This window comes from Macrotis lagotis, chromosome 1 (assembly GCF_037893015.1).
Source record: "Macrotis lagotis isolate mMagLag1 chromosome 1, bilby.v1.9.chrom.fasta, whole genome shotgun sequence".
NCBI classification, from domain to species: Eukaryota; Metazoa; Chordata; class Mammalia; order Peramelemorphia; family Peramelidae; genus Macrotis; species Macrotis lagotis.
In genome coordinates this window covers 913,456,941-913,480,691 of record NC_133658.1, presented here as the reverse complement: position 1 = coordinate 913,480,691, position 23,751 = coordinate 913,456,941, and the positions used below count along the sequence as shown (strand labels likewise).

Genomic DNA, 23,751 nt, shown 5'->3' with positions numbered 1-23,751 from the left:
AACAGTGGCTAGAGCACTGGCCTTGGAGTCAGGAGAAAGGAAGTATGAATCTCACCTCAGATACTTGCCACTCACTAGCTGTGTGACCTTGGGCCAGTCACTTAACCTGATTGCCACATGTCCAGGGTCATCTCCAGGCATCCTGATTCATATTTGACCACTGGATGCAGATGGATTTGGAGGAGAAAATGAGGCTGGTGACTTAGCACAGCACCCCTTCCCCCCTCACTCAAATCCAGTTCATTTGCTTGTCATGGCATGACCTCCCTGATGCTGTTGATCTTCTTTGAGCATAAAGGACAAACATCACCCTGTATTGGTTGAACTCTTAATTGACTCAGCTATTTTAAAAAATAATTTAGAATTATGAGAAAAGTGATGAAAATATTCACAATTGTTGAACTAGTATCACTGCATCTGGACATATTCCCAAAGATGTCAAAAACAGAAGGAATGTCTTCCAATAGGCAATATTCCTAGCACCATTATTTATGGTAACAAAAGTCCCGAAACAAAGTTGCCTAGTAACTGGAGAATTTTTAGACAATTATAAAAACAAACAAAATAGCATATTTTATTATCATAAGTATTTGAAAATGATGCAGAATCCTAAGAAACTTGAAAAGATGATCAACTGATGCAGTGCACACAAAGCTGAGAAAAGAGAACTGGGTACGCACAGGCCATGAAAATGTAAATTATCAAAAAGGTATTGGAATTAGAATTCATGGAAAGATCAATCTTGAGTCTAGAGTTTTAAAGTTTAACATTGGGAAAAAAAACAAATGAACAAGAAATGGGGTGAAGGCAGCAAATAGTATCAGGCTGCTTTGCTCCGGCAACAAGGAAAGAGTCTGTGAAGGCAGGAAAGCCATGTCAGAAAGGGACAGTGATGTTTGGGGGGACATAGAGGAGGGGAAAATAAAAATGTGGGTGACAAAGTGTTGACAGTTTGATTTTTCTTCTAGGTCAATTCTCCTAGTTGGTCTTTGCCTTTCAAAGCTATGATCAAGTCCCTGGCAATTTGGGCCATTTTAGTCTCTTGCAGTTGTCGATTCTGGTTAGTTAGCAACTTAACATCATCACTGCCAATGATATTAGACAATATGTTTAACTTCAACTACCAAAAGGTGAGTTAATAATTCCTACCTATCATTCATTTATCTAATGAACTTTTTTTTTTAGTTTTTGCAAGGCAATGGGGTTAAGTGGCTTACCCAAGGCCACACAGCTAGGTAATTATTAAGTATCTGAGGCCAGATTTGAACTCAGGTATTCCTGACTCCAGGGCCAGTGCTCTATCCACTGTGCCACCTAGCCACCCCTTCTAATGAACTTTTAAATCAAGTAAGCATTTACTATGTTCCAGGGATTGGTTAGGAATTAGGCATTCAAAGACAAAAAAAATTCAAAGACAAAAAAAACAGTCCCTGCCCTTGAGAAGTTGGATTATATGAGGAGCAAGCAAATAAATAATGATATATAAAATAAATTCAAAATAAATACAAGGGAAATTGGGATGAAGGAAACTAGTAGAGGGAGGATCTGGGAAGGCTTCATATAGAAAATATCACAAGCAGAGATTTGAAGGAAACAGATTCTAAGAGGCAGAGCTAAGATGTAAGATAAGGAAGAATAAGTTTCAGCCAGTAAAAGACACAGAGATGCAAAATTGAATATTCATTAGGAAAAAGGAAGAAAACCAGGGAGGATCCAGGATAGTAGTTCCAGGGTGAAAAGTGTCAAGTTGCCTAGGTTTTTGTTACCATGGCAGCAACCCAAGAGAGAGGAGATGGGGGCTTGAATTATGGTGGTTGACCATGTTGAGTAAAGAAACGTGAATAGACATAAGATGCACAGAAGGAGTAGAAATGTCAAGGTTGGGTAAGAAATTGTATACATGAAGTTGCCAGTCTGAGTCATAGGGATGATAGAGAGAAATGGGGAAGTTCAGGAGAGGGATAGGTCTGGGGGAAAGAAATTGAATATTATTTTGGATGTGTTGAATTTAAGTTAAATTTAATTAAATTTAAGTTAAAATATGTCCAACAGAAAGTTTAAGGTGCATGGCCAGAGCTTGAGAGAGAAATTCAAGTTGAATATATGGATCTGGGAACTGTTAGTAAAAAGATGCTAATTAAATCCATGAAAACCAATGAGGACATTGGATGGCTGAGTACAAAGAGAGAAGAAAGGTGGGGGCAAAGCCTTGAATCACACCTATAGTTATAAATGTGATGTGGAAGAAGTGGGAGAAAAGAGAATAGTTGAGCCATGAAAAACCAAAGAGGAGAGAGTATCTGGGAGCAGGTGATGGGCTGTCAAATGCTGGAGAGGTAAAGGATTATTTCATTTCCCAGTAGACTACCATACTGATGGCTCACCTATTCTCTCTGGAACCACAAATCCCAGAATGGTAGCTTAGGAGGATCTCTTAAACCAGTAAAAGGGTTTTTAAACATTTCTGTATCATGGACCTTCAGGGATAGTTGGCCTGGTGAAACCCATAGACTTCTTCTTGAAATAATGTTTTAAAACATAAAAAATACAGATCTAGTACTCCAGGCCATAGCAGGTGCTGAATAAATCTTGCTTGATTTACATGATTATAAAGGAAACTGATTTGCTTGACTCTGTTATCAAAAATTTATTAAAACAAATACAGAGACTTTAAGTATAGAAATCTGATTTAGTCCCACATCAAAACTAAGAAGAAGAATAAAACGATTTATCCATGATCTCATAGTGATTTAATGGCAGAGCCAAGAGCTAAATAAACTCAGTGTTTGGCTCCCAGATTCATGTCATCTCTGCTCCTGTAATTTATGTGTGTTACCCTTCTATCTTCTCATAGCTCTCTTGAAATCCAATGGTTGAATTAAAACCAAGGAGAATACACATGGATTCCATAACATTTGAATTAAGGATTTCAGAGTACAGTGAGCAATATAGCTAAAGGCATCCTCTACCTGAAATTATCTCTTGTACATTCTATTGAAGAGTCTGAAATACCATGATATAGGAATCATTCCTTTAGATTTTTTAAAACATTAACATCTTAAATTTCTTTAGATGCAAATTCTTTGGGGAAGGTGAGTTATTAATTTGGTTATCAGTCACTGGAATCTTAGTGTGATTTAGCACTACAAATTAACAATAACTCATCTTGGAGTTTCTCATCAAAGTTCTGTTGTGTACATCTCTATGTGACCCCAATGACTTTTCCATGAGGTTTTCTTGGCAAAAAGACAGGAGTTGTTGGCCACTTCCTTCTCCAGTTCATTTTATAGAAGAGGAACTGAGGCAAATAGGATTAAGCAACTTGCCCAGGGTCACACAGCTACCGAGTGAGGTCAGATTTGAACTCAAGACTATGAGTGTTCCTGACTCCAGTCCCAGCCTTATATCTTCTTTACCACCTAACTGCTCCAAGATAACTAGTCAATTAGTTTAAATAACATAGCATAATGCTCCAAGTCCAAAATAAATGCTCTACAGCTATCTAAAAGAGAGAGCAAAGGAAATTGGAGTTTTGATGGAAGCAGTTAAAAGGAATCATTTAGGAAAGTAGAGTAAGAATGACATTTGCTACCAATTTGGGATATTTGGTATATTAAGGTAGGTGAGCCACACCTTTGTTGTGAGGACTTGTTAATCCTTTTCAGAGCTCTTCATCTAACTCTGAAATCACCTGTCATCCAATATCACCTGTGTAGCATATGTAGCAGTCACACTCTGGTAAAATCATCTTGGCAGACGGGATAAATCAGGTTCAGATTAACTGACAAATCTTAAACCCATCACTGAGTTAGGAAGATGTCTATCCCAAGGGCATACCCCAGTGGCATGGATGAATGAGAACAATTTGTTCCAAAAGCCATGAAGGTAACTAAAGCACTTAGACCTTGATCAGACAAAGACACTGAGGTCATCCACTGCATTCCAGGGTATTGCCAGTCATCTTGACTTGTCCTGTCAATGGACTTTGATGACTCTGAAAAAAAAGAGAAGAAAAAAGAGAGTTGAGACTCACAAATTTGCCTCATTTAAATCCAGTTCACAAGCAATTTGAGATATCATCCATCATCCACTATTTTATCCCAATATTGTGATGTCTTTGCTCATCTATGAAAATGATAGTTGAACAGTCATCTATATGATATTGTGCCAGTTTCTTAACCTTTTGGGGCCTCACTCTTTCCATCTATAAAAAGGGCAATTGAACTAGATGAATACTAATTGTCCCTTCTTTCCCCAAATCTGTGAAACTAAGGTAAAGGTAGGTATGCTTGTGGGAAGTGATACCAACAAGCAAAGATGGGCACTTAAGACAGAAGGTGGATGAACCAAAGACAAATTCTGTCTACTACTTTTGCCCAACAGACTGTTTCCATGACCAGTCTAGAATGCAGGTTGCTGCAATGAATGAATGAATGAACATATGTCCACCTTTATCAATTCTGCACAATTTCCTCTCCATAGAATGGGTTTCTGAGTTCATTGCCTATTATTACTTCATGGATCGGTGTGGTTCTAGGAGGTCAAGTTGCTGACTTCTTCCTGTCTAAGAAGATTCTCACACTCATCAGAGTACGGAAACTCTTCACATTCCTGGGTAAGGACAGTGTTACATATTCTATTATTTCAAGAGATTTATTGTTACTTATTTCAATAATATGTTGAACCCACAATTATTTATCAAGCACTTACTATGTGCATGGCATCACAATATACTCAAGATACAAAAATAAGCAAAAAAAAAAATAGTCCCTATCCTAAAAGTTTACAATTTACTGGAGAAGATAACATATATATGCCCTTTTTTGTGTGTTTTTGGTCTCCAGGTATGGCTTTTCCATCTTTATTTACTGTAGCCATCCCATATGTCAACTCCATTACTGCTATAGCCTTTCTAACACTGGCTAGTACAATTAGCAGTTTGTGTTTTTCTGGGATCATGGTGAACCCCCTAGACATTGCTCCCAGGTAAGATACTCTGCCTTCTCTCTTCTTCCTCAGACCTGGTAGAATAGCAAAAAGTAACTGAATGTGAATCCTAACTCTAATATTGTCTGTGTGATCTTGGAAAAAAGGAGGAGGAAATCCATAAGATGTGGCAGCTTAGGGTACAGTAGAGCTAGGAGTGAGTTCTATGTCCAAACCTTGAAGGTTGATGATGTGCTTACAAAACCTGGAATGTTCAGAATAGGGCTATGGAAATTTCATGGATTCTCTCTGAGAGAACAAGTACAAGGGTCTACAGGACAATCATATGAGGTCATATACTAATATCACAGTAAGACGACAAGATCTTAATAATAAGATCATGAGATCATAAAGTTAGCTATGAAAACTTGGAAACCATCTAATACAATATGATCTAATATCCAATACAATGCAATACATCTAATATGAGACCTGAGATTTACTACAGCTTTTCCTTTTGCTAGAAACAGAAGGGTTAGCCCTTCTGTATTTCTTGGGTTACATTAAAAGGCAGAGGAAATAATAATAGGAAAATCTATTCTGGATTTGATTATAATCAATATATATATATATACTGCTCCCATACTGGGATGGAATTATGGAATGGAAGTGAAGTGACCCCTTGGGGTAGAAGTGACCACCCCTTTGAATCTTATGTTAGAAAAACAAAAGAAATTTGGGCATGAACCTTAGATTTTGGGAGAACATAATTCAAAGTTTTCACAAGAAGAATAGCTAGGTTTCCATGTATTAAAATTCAATAGAGGGGCAGCTAGGTGGCACAGTAAATAGAGCACTGGCCCTGGAGTCAGGAGGACCTGAGTTCAAATCTGAACTCATACACTTAATAATGACCCAACTGTGTGGCCTTGGGAAAGCCACTTAACCCCATTTTGCCTTGCAGAAACCTAAGAAAAAAATTCAATAGGGACATTTAGACATGAACAGATGGAGAGTTCAGGAATAAAATTCTAAAGATAAAAAACTCCAGTGACTAGGAAAGCAAATATTGGCTTAAGAGAATGAAATGTGTGCTGATGCCTAAAAGACTTGAGTAGAAGATGGAGCAGAGACAAGTAACAGAGGAGGAAAAACAACAGTAGATGGCTCTAAAATAGAGATAAGGAATCCGTGAGCATGGGTCTGGCAAGGCAGAGAGAAGAGGGAGAAAAGGAAAGGAGGCCAAGAGGGAAGGGTTAGAAAGGAGAACTAAGGGCTAGTAGCAACACAAAAGTGAAAAGGAAACAATAACTAGGAACAGGAAGTGGCCAACAATGTCCCAAACTACAGTGAAATAAAGTTCACGTTGAGGACTCAGAAAATTTCCTGGATTTGCAGTTGAGCCATTCTTGATAACCTTGAAAATACGTGTGACCAGGTAGGAGGGTATTGCAAAAACCAGTCTGTAATTTAGCTGGGAGTGAGAAATAAGAAAAAAAGACAGCAATGAGTGCTTTGGACCCATTCTAGACATTTAGGGGTAAAAAAGGAAGAAATAAGGAAGATTTTAGGGAATGGCAGATTAATGGGAAAGATTTTTAAAGACAGAGGAGAAAGGGAACCTATGTATATCTCTTGGCAGGAGGGTAGAAGCAGTTGAGATGGTAAGACTGATGATAAGGCATAGCTCCCGAAGGAAATGGGAGAGAAAGCCTCATGGTCACAAGTAGAGGGGTTGGTGTCGCAAGGAGAATGTCTGGTTCGTTGTCATTGTTCATTGTTCATGGGAGCAAAGTAGGACAAAGCCGTCAGTGTTTGTGAGGTAGATTAAAGAATAGGAAAAGGAAGAAGAAAGAAGAAAGAAGGAGGAGGAGAAGGAGGAGAAGGAGGAGGAGGAGAAGAAGAAGAAGAAGAAGGAGAAGAAGAAGGAGAAGAAGAAGGAGAAGAAAAAGAAGAGGAAGGAGAAGAAAGAAGGAGAAGAAGAAGAAGAAGAAGAAGAAGAAGAAGAAGAAGAAGAAGAAGAAGAAGAAGAAAGAGGAAGAGGAGGAGAATCAAAGGTCTGTTGGTGAAATAATTATGATGATTATCCAGCATGAGGATTTTGCAGCAACAGAACAAGAAGACCAAGTCAGTAATCCTCTATTATGTTCCAGGAACAGTGATAAGGTTTGGGTTTACAAAGAAAAGCAAAAACAGACCCTGCCTCAGAGGCAACATGAGAAAAAAAAAACCCTGCAGATAATATACATACTGGACAAATCAAAGATAATCTCAAGGGGAAAGGAGTGGCATTAAGGGTCAAACAGAAAAAAAAACTTCTAGGAGAAGGTAAGATTCAAGATGAAGGACAGTAAGTATGTGGCTTCATATCAGTTCCAAGATATAAAGACACCTGTTGAAATGAATGGGCTTGAAAGTTCTTTACAATCAGCAAGTCTTTGGTTTCTCTCTTTGCATTTTCTTGATCGATATTCCCCAACATACTTTTAACTTTCCGTAAGTACTACATCCATGCTGACATAACTGGGAAAGTTTTATTTAGTTTTTATATTTGTCTTCCTTCTCATTCTCTGAACAAAAGTTGATGTGTAAACTGCATTCTTTTTCATTGAAGTCTTATTTTTTTTACAAATACTTAAATGAGCACAGAAAAATGAGATTACTAACTATCCCATGATAACCTGTGTCTTGTAACCATTAGATGTAAGATGAAATCAGCTCCACTGTCTCATTCATTTGTTCATCTAAGAACCTTTAAATCATCCTTCAGTTTAGCTGCAACTTTCTTTTTTGTCTCCTGCCTTTATTTACAGAGAGGGAGTAAAGACTAACACAATCCAGTTCATCCAACACTAGAGTAGTGGATAAGGGTCTTACATGAAGAGCACCAAAAGCTGAATTCATGGGTAGTATGATTCTTAATCCCTTGATTTCCTTTTCTGCCACTCTGTCCCTGTCATCGCAGAAACCAAAAATGACTGCACAAAAGTGAGAACTATTTCCTATTTTTGTTTCACAAAAAAGAATCCCCACGCAAATAGACCAATTCAGAGTAGCTTCTTCATGTTCAGGTATGCTGCTCTCCAGGAAGCAGAATTGACCTGTTTCCAGAACTTGACACAGAACCTGGCAAACCACTCTCTGCAGGTATGGCCTTCAAGAACTCAGGTTCACCTATGCATTGCAGTCTGTCTACAGGATATTGCTTTGGGGGTTTTTTGTTTGGTTTTGTTTTTCTACATTCATCCATATGCATATGTATATTTTTAAGTTACATAATTTCCTTTCACCCTCCTTTTCCACCCCCTCCCTTCAGTGGGAAATAGTCAGATGAAAATTGTGCATGCACATTTGTGTTAAACATATTTACAGATTAGTCATTTTTGGTATGAGGAATTACGATTAAGGGAAAGAAATCCATATGAGAAATATTTTCAAAGTGAATTCTGAAAGACTTTTTTTTGGTTTGTTTTTCTCCTTCTGGATGGAGATAGCATTGTCCATAGTGAGTCTAATAGGGTTGCTCTAGTTCTCTGAACTGCTGAGTAGAGCTGCATCCATCAAGGTTGATCAACTCACAGTGTTTTTGTTGTTAATGTGTAGAATGTTCTCTTGATTCTGTTCCCTTCACTTGGCATCAGATCCTATAATTCATTTCATGTTTCTCTAGAGGTCAGTCATTGATGGTTTCTTATAGAACAATAGTATTTCATAACATTCATATAGAATAATTTGTTCAACTATTCCTCAATTGATGGGTATCCCCTTAATTTCCAATTCTTTACCACTACAAAAAGAGCTGCTATGAATATTTTGCAACATGTGGGACTTTTCCCATTTTTTATGATTTCTTTAGGGTATAGACCTAGTATTAGAATTGCTGGATCAAAGAGTATAAACAGCTTTAAAGATCTTTGGTCATAGCTCCATATTTCTCTCCAGCTTATAACAGAATATTACTTCCTTAAGGCTTATTAATCCTTTCCTGACATTGACTTCTAGGTATTACCTTGCATCTTCCACCCACTAATTGTGACATTATGAGCACAGCACAATAAAGTGGGGTAATCATTTCATTTTTGCCAGCTATACTTCTCTTAATGCAGGATAAAGTCATTGTTATATTTGGCCTCACAGATCAGGTTAAAGCAAAGACTTAGATTTGTTGATTTAGAAAAAGTTAGTCTAAATATGAACTTTATTATTACGAAATAAAGTAAGAAGGTCAAAAGAAGAAAAAAAGCAAACATTATATGGCAATACAGACAGTCAAAGATTTGACCTCAAAGATGCAAAAAAAACCCAATCAGCTCAAGGGAGAGGGAGATGTTTATAGTAGCAGAGCTCTGTTGGAATACATACTTTATTTTGGAGGTGGGGAAGTGGGGAAGTCTAAGTCCAGAAGTTTTATATCTTAAAAAATGAGCTTGGGGCGTCTAGGTGGCGCAGTAGGGGCAGCTAGCAGGCACAGTGGATAGAGCACCAGCCCTGGAGTCAGGAGTACCTGAGTTCAAATCTGGCCTCAGACACTTAATAATTACCTAGCTGTGTGGCCTTGAGCAAGCCACTTAACCCCATTTGCCTTGCAAAACCCTAAAAAAAAAAATGAGCTTGGTTGAGAAAAGGTAATCATTTCCCATGTGGTAACAAAGTCTTCAAGTCATTCTTCAGGTGTAGATTGCTCTTTACAATTTGTAATGCACTTTATAAATATTACTTCACCTTATCCCCATTTTAGCCCTGGGAGTTTGGGGCTATTATTGAATCCATTTGAGCTAAGTAAGGATCTGGAATCAGGTCTGTTCTGTCTTCTTATTCTATTAAGTGTGCTATGTAGCTATCTAATAACATATTGCTATTAGTATGGAGATTATGGCTCACCATAACCACCAGATCTTTTTCAGAGGCATTTCTAACCACATCAGCTCCATTTTGTTCTTGGGAAGTTGGTTTTTCATTATCATGTATTTTTACAGTTATTCTTTTAAGTTTCGTCATTTTGGATTTGGTCCAATTGTACCATTTTGAAGGTTATTTTTACTATCCTAATTCTTGCATCCAAACTCCCAGTTTTTTAATCAACTGCGAATTTGATAAAGACGCTATATAAGAGACCAAACCACTTAATATCTCATAAGCATTCCACTGAAGATCTTTCTTATGCCATTTGATGTCCAATCCGTAATTACATTCTTTGTATCTCTTCATTTAACCAGTTTCAAACTCATCTACTTGTTCAATTTTCTAGCTCATGTTTCATCATCTTTTCTGCAAGAATAACTTCCAAGATTTTGTAAAATTCTTTTATCAAATATTGGCAACACTTTATTCAGGATATTTCTATGATCTACATGTCCAGTAATCTTGTGAAAAAAGAAATGAGATTATTCTGACATGACCCGTTCATTATAAAGTCATGCCAGCCCCCACCATGACTATTTCCTTTTCTTTGATGCTCATCAGCAATCTCCTTAATAATGCATTACAGATGTCGGTCAGGAATTAGATCAAATTCTAATTGTAGACCTCATTTTCTTCCCTTTTTTAATAATTAGGAAAACATTTTTGGGTTCCTCTTAATGTTCTTTCAAAGGTCACCCATGGTAGCTTAGCAAATACATCTACCTGTTATTGGTGTGCTCCAGGACATGGCTTATCTGGACCAGATGATTTGAGCTCCTTATGGCTTAGGTGAGTCAGTGGACAACATGGGAACTACAGTAAGAAAGACATGAGTTAAAATCTGAACTCACAAATTCACTAGCTGTGCTTCAAAGCAAGTAAAGACCCTTTCTGAGTCTCAGTTCCTTCATCTGTAAAACTAAAATGAAAGCATCTACCTTGAAAGGTTGTTGCAAAGTTCAAATGTGTTAACAAATTTAAAGAAAAGATTTGCAAACCTTACTATTTAACATTTATTTTAATCTTAAATACAAAATAAGGGGAAATGTATTGTCATGAACACAACAGAGCATAAGAGAGGATTCAATGTCAAGCAATAAATTTCTATTTAAGAAAACCTACATAACAAATGTTATAACTTGTGTTTAAAGTTGTTCATCTTTGTTTCTTTTTATTTTCTTTTGCTCTCCATGTGTACTTTTTACTTTATTTTTCCCCTTTCTTCCCACCTACCACAAGAAGGCTACATTTAAACATGAATTTGTATAATTCATGCACACAAACACAGATACTCATACACATATGTCAATAAAATTCCATAGAAAGATATCTTTAATAATATATATATACATATATACATTCATATGCATATATTTAAGACTGTACTATCTTTATTGTCATTTGTCTTCTGTTTCTCTGAAGCAGAATAGCATCTTCCATTATTAATCCAATAGTTTCCTAAATCTACCAGATCATCACTTCAGTATTTCAGTCTTCTAGTGTCTAGTTATTTTAAATAGTCTAAAACAGAATTGATTATTATGGCTGACCTAATCATGTTTTTCTCCCATTTTTCACTTTTGATTAAATGTTTGAATGGCCTAGAAGGGACCATAATTAGCAAGCACCACTGCTTCTGTATCCACTAGGAGTGTGTTGGTTCGTGCTCCCTTGTCAGCACAGCTGGACTTGGTGTCCCTAATCAGCACAGCTTCACTCAATCTTCCTCCCTCAGATCCAGGACTCTCCTGTACTATCCTGGGAGGTAAGAATTTCTATGGCTGAGAAACACTATCTCCCAATTTGGCTGCCCCTTGGCACACCTATTGCTGTTTCAGCAGAGCTACCTGGAGATATTTACACTTCACTAGAGGTCAAGCCTTCTTTCTGAGATCTTTGTATCTTCTCCAATTGTCTTCAGACAACCACTGTTCTGCCCCAACTCTAAATAATTTTTGCCACTCTATCATTCAGAGGCACCTTTTTTGTCTAGTATGTGGAGGAAATCTGGAGAGCTTGGAATTTTCTGACCTACTCTATCATCTTCTCTGAATCCACTCCTTTGTAAACCTTAAACTACCATAAAAATTTCCTAAGTTCTCTTAGCATTTAATTACTTATCTTGGGTATCATCTCCCAGTTACCTATTATTTCCACTCCTTTCTAATACAAAGATAATTCTTTTGGGGAAGCAGCTAAAAGTAAAATTTGAACAGCTTTACTTTTTCTCCACTGACAATTACCTTCTCATCCACTCCAAGCAATAATCTCCCTTCATCAAACATTTCATCTTCCTTAATATAGTTGAAAAATAATCCAGATTTTATTATCTTAAACTATTCTCACCAATTAATATACAAATATTTATCATATGTTTTTAACTGCATTTTTGCAATCTGTCTAAAATTCAGTCTCTCTGTTCTATTCTCATCAAAACCACCTTAGTAGTGTTGTCACTACTATGTTCCTGGATTACTTCATTGTTATTCTAACAGGTCTTGCTCCTTCAACTCTGACAGACAGTGTGATATAATGAATGACACATTCACTATTGGCCACAAAAAAACTAAGGTTCAAATCTTGCCTCTTTGATCATGGGAAAATCAGCTCACTGAGCTTCAATTTTTTTTTTAATCTGTTAGATAGACACAGTAATAACTACCTTAGAAGGCTATTAATTGAAAAGAGAAAATGGGTATAAATAGTTGGGAGACTTTTAAAATGTTGCATAATGATGAACTTCGGATACAAATGAACTATACTTATTTGTTTTTCTTGATGTAATTAGTTTATGATTTCTTTTGCATGGTTAATATTGGAATATATTTTATATGACCTCACATGTATAATAAAAATCAGACTGTTTGCCTTCTCCCAAGGTAGGGGGTGAGGTTGGAGAGAGAGAATTTGTTAAAAGTACCTTTCACTGTGTTACTGGTAGTTAAATGAAGCTTCATAATATGGTGACATGAAGGATTTGAGAAACATTGAGTTGCCATGGATAGTCTTGGACTTGGGTTCAGGAAATGTGATATAAATGTTGACTCTGACACTTGTCTTGTGAAAGGGAGAGTATTTGAAACTCGAAATTTATAAAAATGAATGTTAATTTATACATGTCATTGGAAAAAATTAATGAAATAAAAATATTTTGAAAATAAAATAATCCTATACAAATACAAGCTAGCATTGATTATCCCAACTCACTTTTAATCTATGCTTTGCATGGCTCCCTCTTCATGCACAGATCTGGTCAGGTTATTCCACTTCTTCAAAAAAATCAATGTTGCTCTACTGCTAAGCAAAGAAAATTTGAGTTCAATCCAGCCTTCTGCATTCAAGGTACTATAAAGACAAAAATGAACATCTCTGCCATCCAGATATTTGCATTCTGCTGGAGAAAGATGACATGAATTCAAATAAGAAAGCAAAAGCTTATATAAAGTAATGAAAATTAGCCACAAGAGAATGAGAGAAATAGCAAATATCCAACCTCCTCCTCCCCCTTTTGGGGCAGGCCTTCATAGCATTTATATTTTCCACCTTGTGAGAAATTATTGAGTATCTGGTTTCCACAAGATGTGAGATAATGCTGCTAGTTAAGATTTCACAAGTAATTGTCAGAACAATATGTTCCAAAGGCAGCAGTCTCTGGGCTACTGATTAGATGAAAAGACACAAGTCTACAAGCAGGAATGAGGAATTAAGACAAAAAGAAAAGATAAAAGAAATGACCCTTACCAGCCACCAAACTGGAAGAGTTCTCCTAGCCTAACTTATAGTCCAGATTAGGCTAAAGTCAGCTCAGACTAGTCAGGGGTCAACCTGGGGTCTCTAATCTTTCACAAGTATGCATGCTTAATAAGATTGATGCATATTAACTTAAAGACCTCTGTGATGATTGACACTTAACCACAAAAAAATTCACCATATGATCAGGGAGGGGGAATTTATTAAGGGGTGGTATGGGGTAAGGATATATCAATTAGATTGCACTGCTGACCACTAGGACTAATGCTAGGATTGGATCTTATCACAATTTGAGACTCTCCTCACTACAGGGAGTATCCATTTCCTGCAGGAAATGTTGAATAAGGAATCCTTTTGTCACTCCAGGATAAGTTTCATTATTAGTAATCAAGTGACCTCACTTTGGAGAAAGGGGACTATAAGGTGCATTTCTAAAAACCTTAGAGCATAAAACCTATTTTCCTTATACTCTAGTAAAACTTGATTATTCTTTTCCCTTGTACATGCTCTGTACTTTCCAGCCCTCCTGACTTTCCTTAACTGTTTCCTAAGACTAAATTACCCTTCCATTCCCCTTATCATATGTTCCAAAAATAAGCCCTTGCATGATTTTTCAAGTTGCTTATAATAGCCCTACAAAATACACCCCAATAAAGATTGTCAGCCAGATGGATGCATTCAGTATGTACCTTTGGGGTTAGAAGATAATATTGAATTAGAAAATAGTAATATTAATATATAATTAAATATATATATGCTCTTATTGACATGAATACTTATAATTATACAAATTATAATTAAGTATTTGTTATACCCAAGTAGGCGCCTTTGGATGAGGATAAATGCCTATGAAAATACATGAACTCGCTGAACAGATGAACTTGCTGAATGACACAAATAATCTGCACACTTGATAATGTGTGGATGGAAAGAAAGCCCCGCCTCTCATCAGCAGAAAGGGCAAAAAAGAGAGGATTGAATGTGTTTCAGGCATTCATGTTCTTGAAACTGGAAAAGTGTGGTGCATACAAGCAGTTAAAAGGAAGTGAATTGACATATTGCTGCCATGTGTTTTGTAAGGAGGCCAAAGAAGTCTGTTAGTCTGGGTGTCAGCTAAAGATGTGAAGAACTTTCTTGCAGAAAGAAAAGCAGATCAAATAATGATTCCAGCAGGAATGATCATTAATCTTGAGACATCCCCTGAAAATAAGAAAAAATTAATCTGACTTGGTTGGATTTTGGGAGAAATGCAGTATTACTTGTGGAATTCCATCCCCTCCTTTTACACCACAAACTCAAATGTCACTTCTTCCATAAAACCTTCTGGGAGCTCCAACAGTGTAACAGGATCTTCTCCTTCCTCCCACTGTTTTGTTTTGTAAATGTTTCATGCATTTATTCTCTATTGTTTTACAGTATGGTTATCTCTCTTAATTCTCTCAGGGAGACATTGAGTTTCCCCAGTGTCTCTCTGATTATGGTCCGAAAGCTAGGCACTCATAGTCATAAGGTCTAGTTCTGATTGAGCTAGAATTAAAAGCAATGGAGGAGGGAAAGGAGGAGAAAAGAAGGGCAGAAGTTGCCAAGAGGCTGATTCAGCTTAAATGTAAAAGAGATTAGAGCTGTCCAAAAGTGAACAAAGCTTCCTGACTTGGGAGTTCACTCTTCCTCATAGGTGGGCTTCCAAAGAAGCCTGGATAGGCTTGTCTAGGATATTAATAGAATTATATATCAAGAACTGAACAGGACCTCAGAGTCCACTTCATTCTATCCTTTTTTTTTTTTTTTTGCAAGGCAATGGGGTTAAGTGGCTTGCCCAAGGCCACACAGCTAGGTCATTATTAAGTGTCTTAGGTCACATTTGAACTCAGGTCCTCCTGACTCCAAGGTCAGTGCTCTATCCACTGCGCCACCTAGCCACCCCATTCAATCCTTCATTTTATAGGTAAAGAAACTGAGGTCCAGGAATATCATCTAAGATCATATAGGGAGAGTCAGGAAACACTTGTTTAAGTGTCACTTGTAAGAACCTTTCTAATTCTGATACACTGTTGCCAAAGATTGAGAAATATTGCCATATGAAAGGAAGGAAAGGAAGGAAGAAAGAAAGAAAAGAAGGAAGGTAGATTTGAAGAAAGGGGGGAAGGAAGGAAGAGAGGGAGGCAGGAAGAAAGGGAGGCAGGGAGAGAGGAAGGAAGGAAGGAAGGAAGGGTGGGAGGGAATCAATGTTCTATTTGACCTAAAAAATTTTCTTCCCACAGATATACCAGCTTTATCCTGGGACTGGTAAATGTTTTTCTGATAATTTCAGGGCTCGTTTCTCCTGTTGTTACTGGACTCTTCATTAACCAGGTAAAGCAGGTATACTTTAAAGGGATTTAGGTTCTGTATAGAATTAACACTGGACAGAGATAGACACAGAAGAGGAAGACCAAATGTGATCTATAAAATATAGATCAGGAAAAGACCTTAGAGATTAACTATTCTAACTTCCTTATTCACCTAGGAAGAAACTGGAGGCCAAATGAAGTCCAACAAAGTCCTAGCTTTGTGACCTACACAAGTAGTAAAGTTGGAGAATCCAAACTCTGAGTCTTTCTCACCCACCAACTTATAGGAAAGCCCTGAGGGGAAGTCCCAGAAACAGGGAAGGTAAAGGAAGGTCATTCCATAAGACAGGACTCCAGGTTAGATTTCAAAGAAGAGGGAGAAGAGGAGCCACACAGCCATAAGTTTCTTTACTTGGTCCCTAGAAAGGGACCCTCTGTTGTCAGAACCCATGACTTCCCATTACAGTCTCCATAGACAATTCTCACCAGATGGCAGCTCAGTTCTGTGGCCACCTCTGCTAGCTCTTACCTCATTAAAGGTAAAAGGCAGCTGGTAGGAAGGAAATCCAAGTGATAGAAGGTCAAATGGAGAGTAGGGGATGTAGATAAGAGGAGAAAGTAGGAAACACAATAGGGAAGAAAATGAGGGGACCCACTTCTCCACTCTTCCCCCACACACACAAACACACACACTCATACACACTCACTGCAACAATAGAAGTGGCTGCGAGCTAATTGCAGGAATCTCAAAATTCACATTAAAATTCCTCAACAGTAGAATCCATCCTTCTACAATAATCTGTGTGTGCACATGCATGCATTTGCATGAACCTGCAATGTCACTGATGTAGGGATACTCCCTGCTCTGCAACCACAGTCTTGAAGTTACCAGTGCCACGGAGAACTTAAGTGATTTAACCAGCATCCCAGATCCTAGCATGAGGCAGCGATGAGACTTGCAACACCAGACTTCTTGACTCTGAGATCCATGCTTTACCCTGCTTTTCCAACTTCACAAATCACTCTTCTCACATAGGAAGCAAGGTCATTTTCTCCATATCTCTGCAGATAAGGAAATGGAGACTCGGCCCAAATAGGTAATCTATGATTCCAAGACAAGTGTCAGACTTGGCCTTTAAACCACATTTCCTGACCCCAAGTCCCAGAATCTTGTCTACTGCAACTCAGGGCTTCTTGAACCCTTTGCTTCATCATGTTTTGAAGCTTCATTTATCTACATTAATGCAATGAAATGTACTTTAATCAAGACCAGCAATGATAATCCCCAAAAAAGACTTTCCCTGACCTGAAGAATTTCATGTGTTTTCTAACATAAGGGAAGATTGAGGAAGGTAGAACATTTTTTGGACCAACATTAAATCTTCAACTACCAATTTTTCATCCACAGGACACTGAATCAGGCTGGAAGAATGTTTTCTTTCTATCATCTGCTATTAATCTGTTAGGAATGATTTTCTACTTAATCTTTGGCAAAGCAGATATCCAGGAGTGGGCCAAAGAGTCTAGGCTCACCCGCTTCTGAGTACCAACAATAATGAGCTGAAAATTACTGCCAAAAACATCCTTAAAGATTTTCAGGATCATCCATGACTTCTCAACTCTCAGCCAACATATGCTAATGTCAAACTGCTTTTTTTACAACTCACAACATCTCTTAGATGTGTCTTCTCTCCTCCATCACCTAAGTTCAAGCCATCATCACCTCTTGCATAGTCTATTGAAATGACAGTGGATCTCCCTGCCTCATCTTTCCCTCATTCCAATGCAACCTCCTGCCTGCTGATAAAATGAATTTCCTAAAGCCCAAGTCTGCTCATGTCATTTCTCTCTAGTCAACAAATTCCAACATCTCCCAATTGTCTTTAAGATGAAATAAAAATTAAATTATTTAGCTCCTCATAGCCTGGTCCCTTCCTACTTTTGTTGGCTTTGTATATTTTATTTCCCTTCTCACATTCTGCTTTCTAGACCTACTGGCCTGCCTTCTCTTTATTCTACACATGTAACATTCTCCATCTCCAGTCTTCATCACGTTGTTCTCATTGTCCTTCATATCTAGAATGCGTTCCATCCTCACCTCGGCCTCTTGGGATATCAGATTTTCTTCAAGATTCAACTCAAGTACCATGAAACTTTTCTTGATCCCCTCCCTAGTTTCTAGGGGACACCCTCCCCTAACTTTTTTTGATGAAATTGAAATTATTTTGTGTCATTTAATAATTAATTCTTTTCTGTAACTCACCCTATCTTGTATTATTGTTTCATTTTGTTTGTTGGGGTTACCTGATTTTCTCAGGGTCACACAGCCAGTAAGTGTTAAGTGACTGCATTTGGATTTGAACTGTTTCCTCCTGACTTCAGGGCCAGTGCTCTATCCACTGTGCCACCTAGCTGCACCACCTTCCATTTTGTATAGTTGTTCAAGTCACGTTCCTCCATTCCTGAGTTAAGTTCAGGAAAGCAGTTTTCTCTCTGAATCAATTTATATGGACTGTTATTATCACTCTGAACATTATCCCTTGAAGCAATGTTTGTGATCCATATGCCCCAAACCTCTTCACCTGGTACCATTCCCCAAAATGATAAGCCATTACCCTAGTCTACATTAAGAGGAAATTGGATCCCCTGGTACTGATCCCCCTATAAATATTATGTTAGAAAACACACAAGAAAGATGAACCTCATAAATCAAATAAAATTCTTTAATTGTAAGGGAGGGAGCCTGAAGGCCACACACTTTTCTTAGCATAGCCAACTGTAGTCTTCCCCTACCAACCTGACCCTTGCTTTTCCTGTGTCAATAAAGAGGGTCTCCCCCTTTGTCGTGGGATCACTAGCCTTACTGAGATAACCAGTTTGATGCATTTTGCTAACAGTTAGATGCATCACTAATAATAAGCTGATTTTGTTCAGAATATGACCTCAGTTTTAGTTCAGTTGTTTCAGCATGTCATCCTCTTTGTGACCCCATTTGGAATTTTCTTGGCAAAGATATTGGAGTGCTTTGCTACTTCCTACTCCAACTCATGTGTCAGATAAGGAACTGAGGTAGACAGGGTTAAGGGACTTGCCTAGGGTCACACAGCTAGTAAATATTTGAGGTCAGATTTGAACTTACGAAACTGAGACTTCCTGACTTCAAGTCCAGTACTCATTCTACAGTACCTACCTGTCTATTCTTTAGTTGGCCATTATTGAATTTACTCAAGACAGGATATATCCCATATATAATCATGCATAAATATCATCTCATTCACTAGGCTTGAGGACAGGAAATATTTAACTTCTGTCTTCATATCCCCAGCATTTAGTCTACTGCCTATCCCAGAGCAGATACTTAGAACATGCTGGCTTATAGATGTTAAATTTTTATTCCCTGACATGCAGGTTCCTCAGCTACAACTCTGTTCTTTAGAGATGTGGTCAGCCTCAACAAAGGACCCTCTCTGATGATTATATACACAATGTACTGTCGTCAGATATTCCCATGAGATGAACAAAGAAGTTTCACAGAATTACAAAATATTAGATTTGAAAGGGACCTTGGTGATCACCTAGTCCAACCCTCACATGAAAAGGAATATCCAAGGACCCAGATTGACAGAGAAAAAGGTAAAAATGTAAAGAGGAGCTTTCCTCTCATCCCCAAAGAGATCTAGAAAATATACCAGGAATAATCCCAATGGGAAAATCCAAGAAAAAGTCAGAGTAAATCTTTTTCCAGCATAAGGAGATGGGTCTGTGAACACTGCAGCACCAGCACTCAGAATAAATTGAGAACTGGATCATGAAGAGATCCTAGGCTAAAACAAGATATCACTAGACCTATAGCAAAGCACTAAGATGTTGAGGATAGCATCTAACAGCCCTGTTCCCTACTTCCTAGGTCCCAATCACAGATGCAAGGAAGACTAAGCAAGACCTGCCCCCACCCACCTCACCCCAAGCAGTCTCAAGACCTAGATATTATACTCAGAAAGGCATAAGTTCAGAAGTAAACAAAAGTAATGTCTTTCACATACCAGGAGGAGAACTAGTTCCCAGTTGCAGCTTCCAGCCCACTCTGAAGAATACAGAAGAATAACCAGACCATTCTAGGCCAAATGGAAGCCTGCAATTCTATCACTGAACCCACAGAGCTTCCCAGGTGGCTAATAGTAATGGAGTTCAACACCATTCTACTATTGCTCAGACCCAAACAAAGGTCAGAAGCTTGTTCAGAGCAGAGGTGTAGAAATCAGTCTTTGCCCTGAATCAGACCAAAGTGTGAGTCCTAAAAGATTGCAGGTGCACCACCTGAGCTCTCCCTGAAATCCGAGAACAAGATAATACAAGACCCCTCCCTCCAAAGCAGCAGCAGAACTAGGCTAGACATTCAAAACTATGAATCCTCAAATTGTAAGAATCTTAAAAACCTAGAGTTGAAAAAAGCATAATGGAAAAATACAGATTAGACATAAAATTTTATTCTCTGGGATTTATCAAACAAACCTAAAGGGATTGGAGACTATCCCATGATTGTCACAGAAGACTGGAAAAGAGAGTGGATTCTTATATCATTTGAAAATGGAAAAAATCATTAATATTCTTAGTGGCCTGTACATAGACATTTGCACAATATCTCTAACAGAAAGTGATCTCCAAATATGATCATCTCCGAACATATTCCTGCATTCTTCTCTTGTCTCTTCCTGGGAAGACAGTCTCCTTATAACCTGAGCATTGTTCTCCTAGATGTTCTGATTAACAGAAAGCTAAATTTTTAACTAACAAGGCAAGGTGAACTGATACCGACCTAGTATTCTCTAAAGGGATTTAATCTTCTTCACAGTATAGTTATGAGAAATTATTATAGTTTTCACACTACAAAGTCTTGTCCTAATGTAAAATCTGAAGTCAGGAAGTAATATGGGAGAATGAACAAACAAAGCACTATTATGGTGATGAGAATGTGCAAGTCACAAGTACAAAGAATGACATCAAAACATCTACAATCAGAGATTCTATGAAAAATACAGCTTGGGCATAAAGTCAACTAGAACTTCCAGAAGAGTACGGAAAGTGTTTTTGCCCTCACTTATTGGAAAGTAGAAGGGGAGACAGATAAGAGGAAGGTGGGGTGATGGAAAGGAGGAAGTCCCTTTGAGGAGAGACAGGATAAAAGGAGACAGAGAATTAATGGGTGGGGGGAAGGATGGAGGAAAATACAGTAGTAATAATATGAAAAATACTTTTGAAGCAAATTTCTCTGATAAATGTCTCATTTCTCAATAAGAAAAAACTGAGTCAAAATTTATAAAAATAAAAGCCATTCCCCAATTGATAAATGATCAAAAGATATGAATAGGTGAGGTTATCAATGCTATCTATAGTCATATTTTAAAAAGGTTCTAGCTTACTATAGTTTGGAGAAATGTAAATTAAAACATTTCTGAGGTGATACCTTACATCTATTATATTGACTAGTTGGACAGAAAAGGAAAATGACAAATGTTTAAGCAAATGTGACTAAAGTAAGATTGTGAACTGATTCAACCATTCTGTAGAGAAATTTAGAACTATGCCAAAAGGAATATAAAAGCATGCCTACCCTTTGACCTACCAATGCCACAACTTGGTCACTATTCCAAAAGAGATGAAAAACAGAAAGGAAAAAGATTTATAAGTATAAGAATATTTATATCAGCTCTTTTCTGGTGGCAAAGAATTGGAAACTGAGAGGTGCCCACCAGTTGGGAAATGATCATAGTATCTGGTTATGATGGAATGCTATTCACCTATAAGAAATGATTCAGAAAAGGCTTAAAAGACTTACATGAACTGATACAAAGTGAAATGTACTGTATAAAAAATAACAATATTATTGTAGTATGATCAGCTATGAATGACAGCTTTTCTCAGCAAAACTGTGACCCAAGAGAATTCTGAAGGATCTATGATAAAGAATGCTATCCATCTGCAGAGAAAGAGCTGATGGTGTCTGAAGACAAATTGAAGCATATTTTTTAACTTTATTGTTTTTGAGATTTGGGGGGGGATCTATGTTTTTGTTCATAACATGACTACTGTGGAAATGTTTGCATAACCACACATTACATTTGATGTAATACATATTTGATATAATCTATATCAAACTTCTTGTTTTCTTAATGGGAGATGGGTGGGGTGGAAAGAGGATAAATGTTGATACTCAAGAGTTTAAAAATGAGCATTAAAAAAAATTTTTACATGTAACCAGGGAAAAATAAAATACTAACTATAATTTTTTTTTAGTTTTTGCAAGGCAATGGGGTTAAGTGGCTTGCCCACAGCCACACGACTAAGTAATTATTAAGTGTCTGAGGTCGGATTTGAACCCAGGTACTCCTGACTCCAAGGCCGGTGCTCTATCCACTGTGCCACCTAGACGCCTGTATTAATTTTTAAAAAGAAAATGTTTTTACCAATAAAATGAAAATGTTAAAGGAAAGAATGGAAAAGAATAATAAGTAATAATAATAATAAGTAATGTTAAGAATCAAGTGAAGCTTGGGAGTGGCTAGGTGGCGTAGTGGATAAAGCACCGGCCTTGGAGTCTGGAGTACCTGGGTTCAAATCCGTCCTCAGACACTTGATAATGACTTAGCTGTGTGGCCTTGGGTGAGTCACTTAACCCCATTGCCTTGCAAAAAAAAAAAAAAGAATCAAGTGAAGCAGAAACTTGTTTACTGCTGGAGTTATAAGTATCCTGGACCCCTGATCAATAAACAAAGTTGTCTATGACTTTCTGCCTGGCCTGGTTATTTCTCACATCACTGTAAACACTCACCCAGAGATGCTGGCATCAGGTGATGCCTGAACAGGGACCTTACGAGGACCTGATATAAGAATTCTCCTGAAATGAAGGATGGGGTGGTGACCCCTAGGAAAGCGAAGGGTAAGGGTGTAAAACAAAGGAAAGTCTCTATATTTCTTAAACTTTAACTGAGCTTTTTAGAAGTTTCTTCTTTACTGTCATTTTTAATTCACCGGGCTTACTCAGGGATTCTTTAGAGAGAAAAATGGGATAAATACAGTCCCAGGACAGACAATATTATTTAAAGGTATTAAAGAAATTGGTTCATGAAAGGAGTTTGTTAAGTACCAACCAACTATAGGAATTTATTGAATGTGTAGGACATGCTGCCCATAGTTTCCAGAAGGAGGAACATTAGGCTTAGAAAAATGGGAGAGGACAGGAAGATAAATGAATGAGTAATTTAGAGAAGAAGGAACTGTAGCTTTCCCAGTTAGCGCATTCTCCATATGGAATGTGTTAAAAATTTGCCTCATCCCCTACAACAAGTGCCTCTTGCTTCTAAAATACTGAAAGTGGACATAGCTACAAGGCCAGATGTTAACCCAGATAATGAGGAATTGGTGTATGAATTATCTAGTGCAGAAGGCCCAGCAGTAGAACCTTTAACCCCTCTGGAGGAAACAGAGTATGTTAGCCCTGCATCAGGACTCCAGCTTTATACAGGGTCACATTCCAATTGGCATAACTTGCCAAAAGCTTCCATAGAAAAATATAGTATAGTACAAAAAATACTAAGGGAAGCAACGAATAGAAGGGAAGAAATATCATGGGACATGTGAGATATCCTCGGAGTTCTCCCAGTTCTAGAAAAACCCTGATCCCCTCAATCCAGGACAAGTGGTTAGAGAACATAGAGCCTTAGATTTTGAAGTCCCAAAAGAATTAAAGGCTGGGGCTTCCAACTCTGGACCCACTAACCAATATGTCTTGGCTTTAGTAGGAACCATTGCTGAGTCAGTATTATATTCACAAGATTGGTTTTCA

General features: G+C 37.7%; 1 protein-coding gene across 4 annotated transcripts in view; it reads left to right on the top strand.

Moving 5' to 3' along the window:
* The window catches only part of LOC141509806 (putative small intestine urate exporter), a 64,245-nt gene extending 42,193 nt beyond the window's left edge, over positions 1–22,052 (top strand). Inside the window, exons 7-11 of one of the 4 annotated variants that reach the window (XM_074219595.1) lie at positions 969–1,130; positions 4,483–4,615; positions 4,845–4,986; positions 15,840–15,930; positions 17,317–22,052. In XM_074219595.1, the coding sequence (XP_074075696.1) occupies positions 969–1,130; positions 4,483–4,615; positions 4,845–4,986; positions 15,840–15,930; positions 17,317–17,451 (663 nt within the window). In that variant the 3' untranslated portion in view covers positions 17,452–22,052. The remainder of the gene's footprint in view (positions 1–968; positions 1,131–4,482; positions 4,616–4,844; positions 4,987–15,839; positions 15,931–17,316) is intronic. The other 3 variants (XM_074219591.1, XM_074219592.1, XM_074219594.1) reach the window with 3 other exon arrangements.
* Positions 22,053–23,751: the final 1,699 nt, after the last annotated feature.